Source organism: Bos grunniens, chromosome 12 (assembly GCF_055505025.1).
Source record: "Bos grunniens cultivar Pamir isolate PY7600 chromosome 12, Bosgru_T2T1.0, whole genome shotgun sequence".
Classification (NCBI taxonomy): Eukaryota; Metazoa; Chordata; class Mammalia; order Artiodactyla; family Bovidae; genus Bos; species Bos grunniens.
In genome coordinates, this window is record NC_141176.1 from 26,498,946 (window position 1) to 26,512,312 (window position 13,367).

General features: G+C 32.4%; 1 protein-coding gene across 8 annotated transcripts in view; it reads right to left on the bottom strand.

Annotated features, from left to right (window-relative positions):
- NBEA (neurobeachin) overlaps positions 1–13,367 on the bottom strand; it is a 672,061-nt gene that overhangs the window by 488,095 nt on the left and 170,599 nt on the right. For all 8 annotated transcript variants that reach the window (XR_015138069.1, XM_086329378.1, XM_086329374.1 and 5 more), the window contains 5 exons: positions 5,392–5,544; positions 3,145–3,313; positions 2,635–2,714; positions 1,854–1,916; positions 1,660–1,757 (listed from right to left, as the gene is read on the bottom strand). Coding sequence is in view for 7 of the 8 variants with exons in the window: in XM_086329378.1 (XP_086185504.1) it covers positions 1,660–1,757; positions 1,854–1,916; positions 2,635–2,714; positions 3,145–3,313; positions 5,392–5,544 (563 nt within the window). In the remaining variant the exon portion in view is untranslated. The remainder of the gene's footprint in view (positions 1–1,659; positions 1,758–1,853; positions 1,917–2,634; positions 2,715–3,144; positions 3,314–5,391; positions 5,545–13,367) is intronic.

Genomic DNA, 13,367 nt, shown 5'->3' on the forward strand with positions numbered 1-13,367 from the left:
TGGAGAATCCCAGGGATGGGGGAGCCTGGTGGGCTGCCGTGTATGGGGTCGCACAGAGTCGGACACGACTGAAGTGACTTAGCATTAGCATACTTTTCTTTAAAGGTTTTGAGATACAAAAATATTACATTTTTTGATGCTCAGTTCAATGTTGTATTACCACAAGGTTTTCTTTAAGCCCAGTTTAATATTAACAGTATTAAATTAAGTGCAATCTTTGTGTTCACTTCTTAGTATGTATGAATTATAATTAATCAAAAATTTCCCCAGACATAACTGTTACCCTTTAGTTCCTATTTTCTAGGGTATAGATTTTAAAATTTTATACCTAATATATCTATTTTTTCAATATTTTAAACAAGAACCTACATTCTCCACATTCTTTTTAAAATGAAAAACTAAAGTAGCAAATTTTTCATCTTTGTGATTGTTTTTAACATACTGGTAACAAACAATGTGACATGTCCAGCTGGTATCAACTATGAGAAACATGATTGTACCATATGAAATTGCTACTATTCAGTAAAATCACTAAGTTTCAGCAATTTCATAGAGTTCAATCTCACAGTAAAATATACTTGTAGTTGTTACTAATGAAATGTATAATTTTATTATTCAAATAGATTAGCAACCCCATGGGTTGTAAACTCAATGGGAAGAGTGATGTCACAAGATGGATATCCACATAGAAATAAAGTGATGGCTTCTCTAACTTGAAAAGCAAATCCTTCAAGATTATAAAGTTGTTATTTGCTGATATAAATGACCAAGTAAAAGAAGCACTAATAATATAGTCTTTTGACAGTTATTAATATATTCTTTCCAAACTCTTTTTAAAACCTGTGAAAGCTCACTGAGTTACATGTGGCATTACCTAGATTTCTTATTTATACAAATAACTCAGATTCCAGAAAAAATGAGAGAATCCCTAAGAGGCTAGGTTATAGGTTTAACGTACTTAAGAATACTAACCAAGAAACTGTTTTATTCATATCTACACAATTACTTTACAATCAACATAACTAAAGTTTTCAAATTCTTCGGTTTTGGATTCTAATTCAAAAACATTTCATCCCCATCTTCCCATCACACTGCCATTGTCCTGGCTCATTATCCCTAATACTTACGAATAAAATAATTTCTCTACTGGTCTTGCTACATTAGTTTTATCCCTTTCCAACTCATTCTCCACATTGCTCCTTGGAAAAATAGAAATCTGCAAATCATTTCTATATTCAAAATTCTTTAGTTTTCATCACCAACAGAAAAAATTTAAAGTTCTTACCATTTAATGGATCTTTCAACCTGGCCACTCTCTACCTCTTGAGCCCAAACTTAGAATTTTCTAGAGCTTTCTTTAGCTGAAATATACCATGTGCTCTCATCTTTTTGTCAAAAAATTTGCTCTTTCAACTTCTTGAAATGCCTTTACTACAGTAACAATATAATTACTCTTTTTTGAGACTTGAGACCCATTTTCTATACATTTCATCAGTTTCCTGAGTATTAGGAGGATTAATAACAGCTTTCTCCATCTATTCCCTTCTTATGTGTAAGATTTTTCTATATATACCCAAAAGTTAACTGAATAGGATTATTCTGGGAAGCATACGTGTACTAAATTAAACTCTACTAATGATACTTATATTATATTCATACCTTATTCCATTTCTTTGATCAAAGGCTGGTATCATTGATGCTGGGTGTTCTGACATTAAAGCCACTAGTAACTGTAACACATCATGAATATTTTCATCCTGCATAATAAGGATCATCAATATTTATTCAATAATAAATGTTTTTTAATGCATTGAATAAAATTGTTAAAATGGAAGACCCAAACCATATCCTACCTCATGCATTGTAAGCAGGTAATTTAATATACTCTGAAGTTCATCTTCCTTGACCCCTCGATCCTAATTTAAAATATATATATATTTAATTTAAATTTAAAATTAAAACTTTAATTAAAGACATACATCAAATTAATCATTTTAAAATAAAATATAAACTACTTAAAAGTAATGATGCTTTAATTATAATACTCAGATACTTCATAACCCATAGGCTATATCAAATCAAGTTAAATAAATAAATACTTAGAAAAGTATATTCGTCTAAAATTGCTAATATTTGATTGAATTCACTATCAAAAATATTATATTTTCTTCATCTAAGTATATTCAATCACTATTTTCTAATCCCATATTCTTTTCTTAAAATGATGCAAATTATAATAAGACTTTACAATATCAATTACTGTGTATTTTGCCATTATTTTCTATATATCTTAATCTTTTAAAAATCCTACTATGATAAAATATGTAACATATGACTTCTCAAACAGAAACACAGATGATTTTCTAGAATAAAATCTTCATGCTCAATTTTCACGCACATATTCCTTGTCTGTTTTTGTTACATCCCTCAGTATGGAGACTTTCAGAGAATATTTAACACAAAGTTTAATGCAAAGTGAAGTTCAACAAGAGTTAATACTAAGATTTATAGAATATTGAAAGTAATTCATGAATTGAAGGTAGTTATTACTGATTTTACAATATTGATTTAAACTCTGGCAAAAATTCTTTTCACTTAATATACTGCAATTATGCATTATGTAAAACTGTTTACCTTTAGTATAAGCTGTTTCAAGAAAAGTAACATAAATGCCCGCAGTGATATAATTTCTTTTTGTGATGGCCGGGGACCATCTAGAATAAAACAGAAATCAAAAAAATAAACCAAAAACCTCCATCATTGTTATTATTAAATAATAAGCTAAATGAAATTATATTGTGATATTATGGAAAATTTAAATTATATACATTGCAATTATAATATAAATTAGTAGTAATTCTGTACAGTTTCAACAATAGAGAATATAAAATTTCAGATTGTGGCAATTTCAAATTGCTTACTAATGTCAGATTTGGGAAAAAATTATTTTTTTTAAATTATAATATATTACTATTCACTGATAAATTATAACATCTGTCTTACATGGATACAGTTCCCTACTTTTATTAACTTAATAAATTCCCTTTTCCCCCTCAAATCAAAGTTTTCCCAATATTTCTTCATCTAATTTCTTTCCCAATTTCATCACCATGGCACAACTTACATAGGTAATACTGTACTTACCTAAACCTTTGGGTGTAATGCCACTACTATCAGCAGGATTAATGACCCAGTAGTAATATTTTAGTGTATGCATAAGCTGTAATACTGTTCCTACTCTGCGTATGGTGGTGTAAATGGTAGCAGTTCCAATAAATTCAGCAGACAAATAGGTGTATAGAGAAAGCTGAACCTAGTACAGAATATTAACAAAGCATTAAAATAAATTTAAAATGCCTCAAGTGCTTACATTAAAAATATACATTCTATTCTAATTTAAATGTAAATCTATATAAAGGCTGAGAAAGAATCATCTATTATGAGGTTAAAAATAATTATTTACTAAGTGTTATTTATATTATAAAGATAATCTGCAATCAACATATTCTAATAAAATTATTTAAAAAGCCAGCTAGACTAAAGCCCTTAATCAAAGTACAATGTAGCAGTTGAAAGGAACATAATATCAGTCAGCTATATCATATTTAGAAAAATTATACATTGTTGTCATAGACCCTAAAAGTTCATGTAATTTCAAATTTTCTTAACCTATTGTCACAGTATCAGAATCTAGCATGTAAGTATAAAGACAACAAGTTTAACCACCCTATTTAAAGAATGAACAAACACCAGGTTTGACTTTTACCACAATAATTAAAATGACAAACCATAAAAAAATAGAATTTTGAAGTTATGTGGGAGACTTGAAAATTACAAAAGGCAGCTCAAAATGTCCCTTGATTTCTACTAGAATAAAAGAGAGCTAAATTCAGGTATGCAAAATAATAAAAATGTTATGCTGATATCTAAAAAATTATGAATAAATTTCTTTTAAAACAAATATTTTTACATATCATGATATCATGAAAAAAAATCTATGCTCAAATAGAATGAATTTTCCAGCCACAATGATGACAATTATTGTGATATAATTAGTTATCTGGTACTTTTTTCTTTTCCTAATCTTAACAATCATTGTACCAGATTTTCTTTCTTCAAAAGGTTGTAAGTCACTATCTAATGACTTCAGAATGCATTTATTAAATCAAGCCTAATATTTTAATATTTTTAGCATTGATTTTTCAAGAGTTCCTTTTACATTCTGAATGTTTTTAATCACTATTTTCTCCGGTTATGTAACTATCATAAAAGATTTACCAACTGTTAATATTATCCCACATCTGCTTCCTTTATTCCTATTATATTATACATATAGATGTATAAATATATTTTGATAAAACTGTTTTTTTGATGAAATGTTTGAAAGGAGGTTGTTAGCATTCAGACACTTCACCACCAAATATTTCAATGTGAATCTCCTAAGAATAAGGCCATTCTCCTACATAGAACATAATATAATTCCTCTACTCAGTAAATTTAACACTTATGCAATACTAATATCTGAATCAAGGCTAATATTCAATATTTCCCTCTTATCCCAATAGTTTAACATTGTAAAATACCTCCTAATCTATCATTTTGGAAAGGCAATGGCACCCCACTCCAGTACTCTTGCCTGGCAAATCCCATGGACGGAGGAGCCTGGTAGGCTGCAGTCCATGGGGTCGCGAAGAGTTGGACATGACTGAGCGACTTCACTTTCACTTTTCACTTTCATGCATTGGAGAAGGAAATGGCAACCCACTCCAGAGTTCTTGCCTGGAGAATCCCAGGGATGGCGGAGCCTGGAGGGCTGCCGTCTATGGGGTCGCACAGAGTTGAACACGACTGAAGTGACTTAGCAGCAATCTATCATTTATTTATTAACATCATCTATGGAGATCATTTAACAAAATCCTTAATTTTGATATTATCAAATGCATTACTTAACCCCCTAAAAAGAGAGGTTTGGAAGGTCTTAATTAAGAACCTTTTGGCTATCATCAAACTGTAAAGGTATCTTTCAACAATTTCTCCTATAAGCTTTATAGTTTTACCTCTCAAATTTTGGTCTTAAGTCTAAGTGGGTTTCACCTTTAATAGGTTAAGAAATACAGGTTTGATATTTTTTTAGCAACCATCACCACTATCTAGTTCCAGAACTTTCTCATCACCCCATTAAAAAAATATAATTTTTAACTATAGTTCCACTTATTTTAATATTTGAGTATTTACCTTTTTGATTTTAATACTGCCTAATATGACTGCTTCAGACTGACTATAACATAAATTGAAAAATTTCAACATTTTCTACTCAACAGTTTAGATCCAATAACTATATATTTATAATTTATAATATTAAAATAAAATAACTGAAGTTAAACAGTATACCTTTGCAGGTGTATGTATCCAGATGGCTGGGTTGAATAAAATGTGATCACAAAGCTGCTTCAGCAAAGGTGCTCCGTGAGATAAACCATCAAGGTATTTTGCAAACGATAAAAACTGCTCCAGGACAGCTCTAGTTATATGAACTCTTGATGACTAAAGAAAGAAAGTGGAAATTCAAGCTCATGCTTTTCATTTAGTACTCAGGAAATATGTATGTTTGACAGGTATGCTTCTTGGTACTGAGGAAAGACTAGTTAACAAAACACAAAACTGGAAAAAATAAAAATAAAAAACTTACATTCTAATAAAAGAGAAGACAAGGACATCCAATAAACTTAAAAAGGTAAAACATGTAACATGATAAATATAACAAGTGTATGAAAAGTGTGAAAAAAGAACATGAAGTGAATGGAAAATGTGTGGAAGGGTGGTTTAAAGAGATTTTACTGAGAAGGTAACATTTAACTAATTTGAAGTATAAGGCTAGCAGGCTAGCAATGATTTTGTATTAGTAGGCTATGTGACAAAACACAGACAGTGAGATCAGCAACAGTCTGACAAAATTCAAACCAAGCCTTAGAACATAACTTTAGATGAAAACTTCGTAAGATGGAAGAAATAATCCTAAAAAAATAACTTATTGCAAGGGGGAGGTAGACAAAGATAAATAAATATTTGAGTTACAAAAAAGCAGATTGGTCACTCATTTTAAAGGAACTTTAATACAAAAAGTAATACTACTTTAAAATTCTAAACTATTTTAACCATGGATAGGGGAATAAGGCTATGGTTTTTCCAGTGGTCATGTCTGGAGGTGAAAGTTGGACTGTAAAGAAAGCTGAGCACCGGAGAATTGATGCTTTTGAACTGTGGTGTTGGAGAAGACTCTTGAAAGTCCCTTGGACTGCAAGGATATCCAACCAGTCTATCCTAAAGGAGATCAGTCCTGGGTGTTCACTGGAAGGACTGATGCTAAAGCTGAAACTCCAACACTTTGGCTACCTCATGTGAAGAGTTGACTCATTGGAAAAGACTATGATGCTGGGAGGGATTGGAGGCAGGAGGAGAAGGGGACGACAGAGGATGAGATGGCTGGATGGCATAACCGACTCGATGGATGTGAGTTTGAGTGAACTCCGGGAGATGGTGATGGACAGGGAGGCCTGGCGTGCTGCAATTCATGGGGTCACAAAGAGTTGGACACAACTGAGCGACTGAACTAACTAAACTGAACTGAGGGGAATAAAATTAAAATAACAGACAACCCTGTATGCGAGACAGCAAAAGAGACACAGATGTATAGAAGTCTTTTGGGCTCTGTGGGAGAGGAAGGGGGTATGATTTGGAAGAATGGCATTAAAACATGTATAATATCATATAAGAAATGAATCGCCAGTCCAGGTTCAATGCAGGATACAGGAAGCTTGGGGCTGGTGCACTGGGATGAACCAGAGAGATGGTATGGGGAGGGAGGAGGGAGGAGGGTTCAGGATGCGGAGCACGTGTACACCTGTGGCAGATGCATGTTGATGTATGGCAAAACCAATACAATATTGTAAAGTTAAAAAAAAAAATAACAGAGCAATAGTTAGAACCTATCTTATAGATCAGATTTTAGCCTATAAAAATTGTCATGTGTCTATAAAAACACTTAAGTGATATAAAATCAGATTGACCATTAGGAACATATTCATTTGAGGAACTAATTCATAATCTGGAAATAAGCTTTTAACTTCTCCACCTAATTAAAAGATATGCTTAGAAGCATCAGGTGGGTCCTTTAACATCATTAAAAAAAAGTTATTTTGTTCTTCATAGCAATTTATACTGTTGGGTAGCTTTTTAAATTCGAAAATTTATCTTTAGGACACATGTTTCTACAATTGTGCTTTTTTATTGGCCACACAAAATCCTACCAGGCATAAAATGAAAGTTCTTCAAAAGCATGTGACCTTTACCTATAAGTATGCAGTACTTATTCTGTCTACCTTGGATAACTGTTATTTACATATCTTTCTTTCCTGATATTAAAAAAGGATACTATCTTATTCATCTTTTAACTGTCTGGAACCTGCCATAATTCTTCACTAAATGTTTAACTGAATTCATGTCAAATTCAAGAACAGAGTAAGAATAAAACAGATAAGACAAAACACTGATCAGAAGAGGATAGAAGGATATCCAATTTTGTTTTAATGTTTTAACTAAGATAGATTGAAAATATTTTTAAACTATGATATTTGTTTTCATTTTGTCAAGGAAAGCTATTTTAAAAAGAGACTTATTCTTGGATAATTTATAGTTAGTTCCTTAGTCACTCAGTTGTGTCCAACGCTTTGCGACCCCATGGACTATATCCCACCAGGATCCTCTGCCCATGGAATTTTCAAGTCAAGAATACGAAGTGGGTTGCCATTTCCTACTCCAAGACAATTTATAGTTATTAATCTGTAAAGTGCAAGCTCTGAAATTTAAACTATATGATGTTACTTTTGTGTGGTAACTGAATACATAGTTTGCAAGAAGTGCTATATAAGGGGTGAATAAACACATTTGGAAGTATAATCTGGGAAGCTAGAAAAAACTATTTTATTGTAATATCTACTCCAAAAAGTTATTAAGCCAAATAAGAGTGATGAATGTTAGAGAGAGAAATTGCTATGCAGTAAAAAGAGGTCTTCCCCACACTTAAAGCAGCCCACAATGAAATGGATTGCTAGAAATGTTTTTAAAGAACCTCTTCTATCTCCTCTCTCTCTCTCTCTCTCTCTATATATATATATATATATATATAAAACATGCATCATATATCAAGCAAACTATACATTGTGGGAAATTATTTTAATTACTAGAGGTGTATCATAACATAGTCGATCTTCATTACCCATTTAGCTCCTTATGGACACCAAGATCTATCATTTATGTGTATTATTATTGTTGTCAGAGAGAGAGCATCAAAATTTTCACAACATTAAGTTCAAAAGAGACCAAGACCTAAGCTGATCAGTCAAACTGGAGGGAAGGATCTTCTTCAGTAATTGGGAGAAAAGAGCTCTCTCCACTTGGATGTGAAGGCTTATAGCACCAAGTCGGCCCAGCAACTCTATGACCACAAAGAATAATAGCTACAGCACAAAAGCATAACTGTAGGTAGCAGTAGAGAGATAGAGAAAAACCTGGTTTCTGATGACATACATAATTGAGACTTAAGCTAACCCTGAAGTCCAACTTACTGGATATGTTTTTCTGGCTGTAATGAATTATTTTCCAACCTTCCCCATCCTATTTCTGTGCTTCCAGTGGGTTTGGCTAGTTGAAGACTCCAGCAGGAAATTAAAGGATAGGAAGAAAATGAAGTCTGGGACATTCATCTCCCTGGCTTCCCCCCTTGAGGTCAATACATTATATTCCTTTATTAAAGGCCACACTCTAGTCAGGTATACTTCTCCTATACTTAAAATATCTTTCTATTTGAATTGTGTTTTAAACATACATTCCTCTCATCTCTTCAAATGTTGATATTTCCTTTAACAATGCTCAGAAATCATTTAAAGAGCCTTGTATTAAATGCTTTCAATAATCAAGTTTGAGCACAGCATCTGTTTCCTAACAAGACAACTGATAAGCCACCTATCACTAGACTTCCAGTTACACTAGCAAGCATATTCCCTTAATGTTTAAGATAATTAATCAAATTCTTATTAACCACAATAAAAATACTGAATACATCAAACTGCCTCCAAGTTTTTTTTCAAATTCATATTTTGGCAAATAAAACAAAACAAAAATACCTTAAAAGTTTTTCATGAAATAGTCTAAACATAATGAATAAGATGGCCTCTCACTAGACTATTTTCTTTAATAATTAACTTGTATCTTCTAAAACAAGGAGATAAAGCTAAGTGACAGTTAACCATTAACTTGTTATTAGTTGATAAATAAAATGGAACTTTATTATCTACACTACTCACCTAACAGATGATTATTTGAAAATAAAACAGGTGAACATTAATATAAGAAAAAATAAAAAGTTATTCTTTTACCCTGATGCTGGGAAAGACAACACAAAAGAAGAAAAGGGTGGCAGAGGATGAGATGGTTAGATAGAGTCACTGACTCAATGAACACGAATTTGAGCAAACTCTGGGAGATAGTAAAGGACAGGGAAGCCTAGAGTGCTGCAGTCTATGGGGTCACAAAGAGTTGGACGCAACTTAGTGACTGAACAATGACAACAATTATTTTATGTAATCAGATAAATACATAAGCCCTTTACATTTATTTAATTCAATTCAACAAATACGTATAAAAGAAGACATACTTTTAGGTAGAAGATACAGCAATAATATGCAAAAAATGTTGTCCCTGTTTTCATGAAGCCAAGGCATACACTATAGCAGAAGGAAGCAGAAAACAAAAAGTAAAAAAAAAAAAGCCAGATTGGTGCTATAAAAATTAAGCAGGGAAATAATCATTGATGGTTAGCAAAGGAGTACTATTCTATTGAGTTATCAGAGAAGACTTCTCTGATAAAGTGTCATAAGCAAAATCCTAAATGACGTGTAGAATCAAGCCATGTGGATATCTACAGAATTACCAAAGCAATGTGAAAAGAAAATGCAAAAGTCCTATGAAGAGCTCATGCTTACTATTTTAGTTTTTAAGAGAAAGCTCTTCAAAGAGGCCTTTGTACGGTCAGTGTGGCTGCAACAGAGAAAGAAAGAATGAGAGTGGTAAGGGATATGTCAGAGGTAAGAGACTTACGAATTTACTTTGAGAAGGATGGACTAGAAGGACCTGGCACATTTCAAGACTAATCTGATTGCAAGCAAAAAATGGACTGTGGGTAACTAGTGGTGAACGATGATGACAGTGTGAATAAAAATGGGCATAGAAACAAGTAGAGGAGTATTAATAAGTAGCTCCAGTACTCTTGCCTGGGAAAATCCCATGGATGGAGGAGCCTGGTGGGCTGCAGTCCATGGGGTCGCTATGAGTCAGACATGACTGAGCAACTTCACTTTCACTTTTCACTTTCATGCACTGGAGAAGGAAATGGCAACCCACTCCAGTGTTCTTGCCTGGAGAATCCCAGGCACAGGGGAGCCTAGTAGGCCGTCTATGGGGTCTCACAGAGTCAAGACACAACTGAAGTGACTTAGCAGCAGCAGCAGTCACTGATTCTGGATATGTTTTGATACTAAAACAACACAGTATGCTGCCAGAAGGAATTCTGTGTGTGAAAAAGAGTCAAAAAGAATTAACATTTTTTATCTGAACTACTTGTTGAAGGGCAATACTGCTGAGACAGAGAAGAGTAAAGGACAAAAGATTTGAAAGGAAAATCAAAGGTAACAGTTTGGATAATTTAAATCTGTGAAGCTTATTAAACATCTAAGTGGAATCAGATTCAAGGGAGAGGCTGGTAGTTGGGGATACACATTTGAGTATAAGCATCTGCAGTATAAGGAAAGCTAAGGGAACCCTGAGCTCAATCAGAGTACAGTGTAAACAGAAAAGTGACAAGATTTCTAGGATTAAGCACAAGGATACCACAGGCTTTAAAGTTTAGGAAGAAGGACTAGGAGAGAATTAAAGGAGGCCAAGGAGATAAGAAGAAAGCAAAGAAATAATGTTGTTACAAAATGCAACTGAACAAAGCAGTTCAAGAAGGAAATAATGTTAAACTAAAATATCAATAAGTCAAATAAGACTTAACATTGATATGTCATTTTAAGAGAAGCATAAGGATTAGAATGGGAATGGATCTATGACTACATAGGATTCCAGGAATATAAAAATATTTAATTTTGAAAATCAACTAATGTAACTCAGTAAACTAAGAAAAAAATGTAGAAAAATCATAATTATCTCAAATAATGTAGAGAAGGAGTGATGCTAAAGCTGAAACTCCAATACTTTGGCCACCTGATGCAAAGAGCTGACTCATTTGAAAAGACCCTGATGCTGGGAAAGATTGAGGGCAGGAGAAGGGGACGACAGAGGATGAGATGGCTGGATGGCATCACTGACTTGATGGACATGAGTTTGAGTGAACTCCGCGAGTTGGTGATGGACAGGGAGGCCTGGCGTGATGCGGTTCATGGGGTCGCAAAGAGTCGGACACAACTGAGCGACTGAACTGAATGCAGACAAAGCATTTGATGATTAAGAGTGTGAAAAGGCAAGTCACAGAGGAAGAGATATTATTGATGCATATCCAATAAGGACTCATATCCAAGATATATACAGAATTCCCATGAACCAATAAGAAAATGACCAACAATTCAAATGACAAAGTGGAAATACTCTGAATAGGTATTTAGCAAAAGAGCACAACTTAAAGGACAACAAACATGTGAAAATGCTCAACTTAATTTGTAATCAAAAAAATGCATATTAAGACATAAAGTGATCCACAGAATAGAAGACTATCTTTGCAAATCATATATCTAATAAAGGATTGGGATATAGAATAAAAATTTCCTACAATTCAGTAATAAAAAGGAATACCACAGTTTTTAAAAATGGTCTTTGTAATAAATATTTCTTAAAAAATACACAAATGCTCAACATCATTTAGACATCACAGAAATGCAAATACAAAAGTGATAAAACATTTCACATCCACTATGATGGCTAGAATACTAAAAAAAGTCAGATAATAACAAAGGCTTCCAAAGCTGTGAAAAGACGAGAAACCTCATACACTGCTGAAGGACTGTAAAATGATGGAGCTATTATTATTAGTCTAATGTTCTTTTTATTTGATTTGAAGACTTTTTACAATATTTCTAATTTTAAGCTAAGTTTTAAGTGTACAAGTGAATGCTCACTTTAAAATTATGCTAATAAGCCCTCAGTAAATCGATTAAGTATATTTAAGAGGTAGTTCCTGATAGTGATCAGGAACAGCAGTGTCACAAAGGTATTTCATAATATCTAACTCCTGTCAAATGTAATTTAACACAAGTCTTGAAAACAGCTCTTAATACTTCAGACATAGGAAAAGAGTATTCTATTATTAAAAATAACTAAATAGACTTAATGAAAACATTAATAAATTTACTGAAAAAATTATCTGACTAAAAAATGCTGCCTATGATATTTTATAATTTATTACTCCTCTAGCCTTCAAGAAACAAAAGTACTTGTTTCAAAGAAAACACAGAAGAATTTTAAATGTAGATCAATCTGAGGTTAAAAAAATATTTCCAAAAGACCTCTAAATTTTATTTCTCAAGAGAAAAATAAGTTTATTTCTCTTAGTTCAGGTCTCACCTCTATTATTTTCTTGGATAGTTCCATTTACAAAGCATCTGAATGTCATATGAATGTTAATGATTAACTCTTAAGAAGAGGTTTGGGAGCACTAATGATGATGATAGATATTTCTTAAGGAAAGAAAAAAACTTATTTATGAAATATCACTTTACTGTTTGAAGGAAATCACGTGGTACAATCAAACTCCTGTGAGACCATTATCAGAAACTCAGCACTCATTGCCATTATAGTACAGTTGTAACTAAAGCAAAGGTCATTAAAAAAGCAGGGCATAAATGACACACATAGGAAGAATTAAAGTGATCTAGTTTGCACTGTTTACACTATGTATTGATTAGAAAAAAATGCTACTTTAAACATTCAAATATATTAAAATCAGGGACAAAGCAAAAACTAATGTTTCTGTTGCTACCAAATATAGGTTTTTGTTTACTACCTTAAAACTGAGAAAGAAAGCAAAAAGAAAAAAAGTAAATCCACTTAAAACTAAAATTGATAAAATGTGTAAGAAACTTGGTTTGAATGCAAAAGACAGCAAAGAATCAATTAGAAAAATAATTAAGAGAAACATTTCTAAATTTGAAGACAAGTAGATGAAATAATTTTTCTTTAGTTTCTATTTTTATTCAAAATTTCTTTATTATGTAGATTTCTAACACCCAATTTAGTGTCTATACATATATTCAAGTACA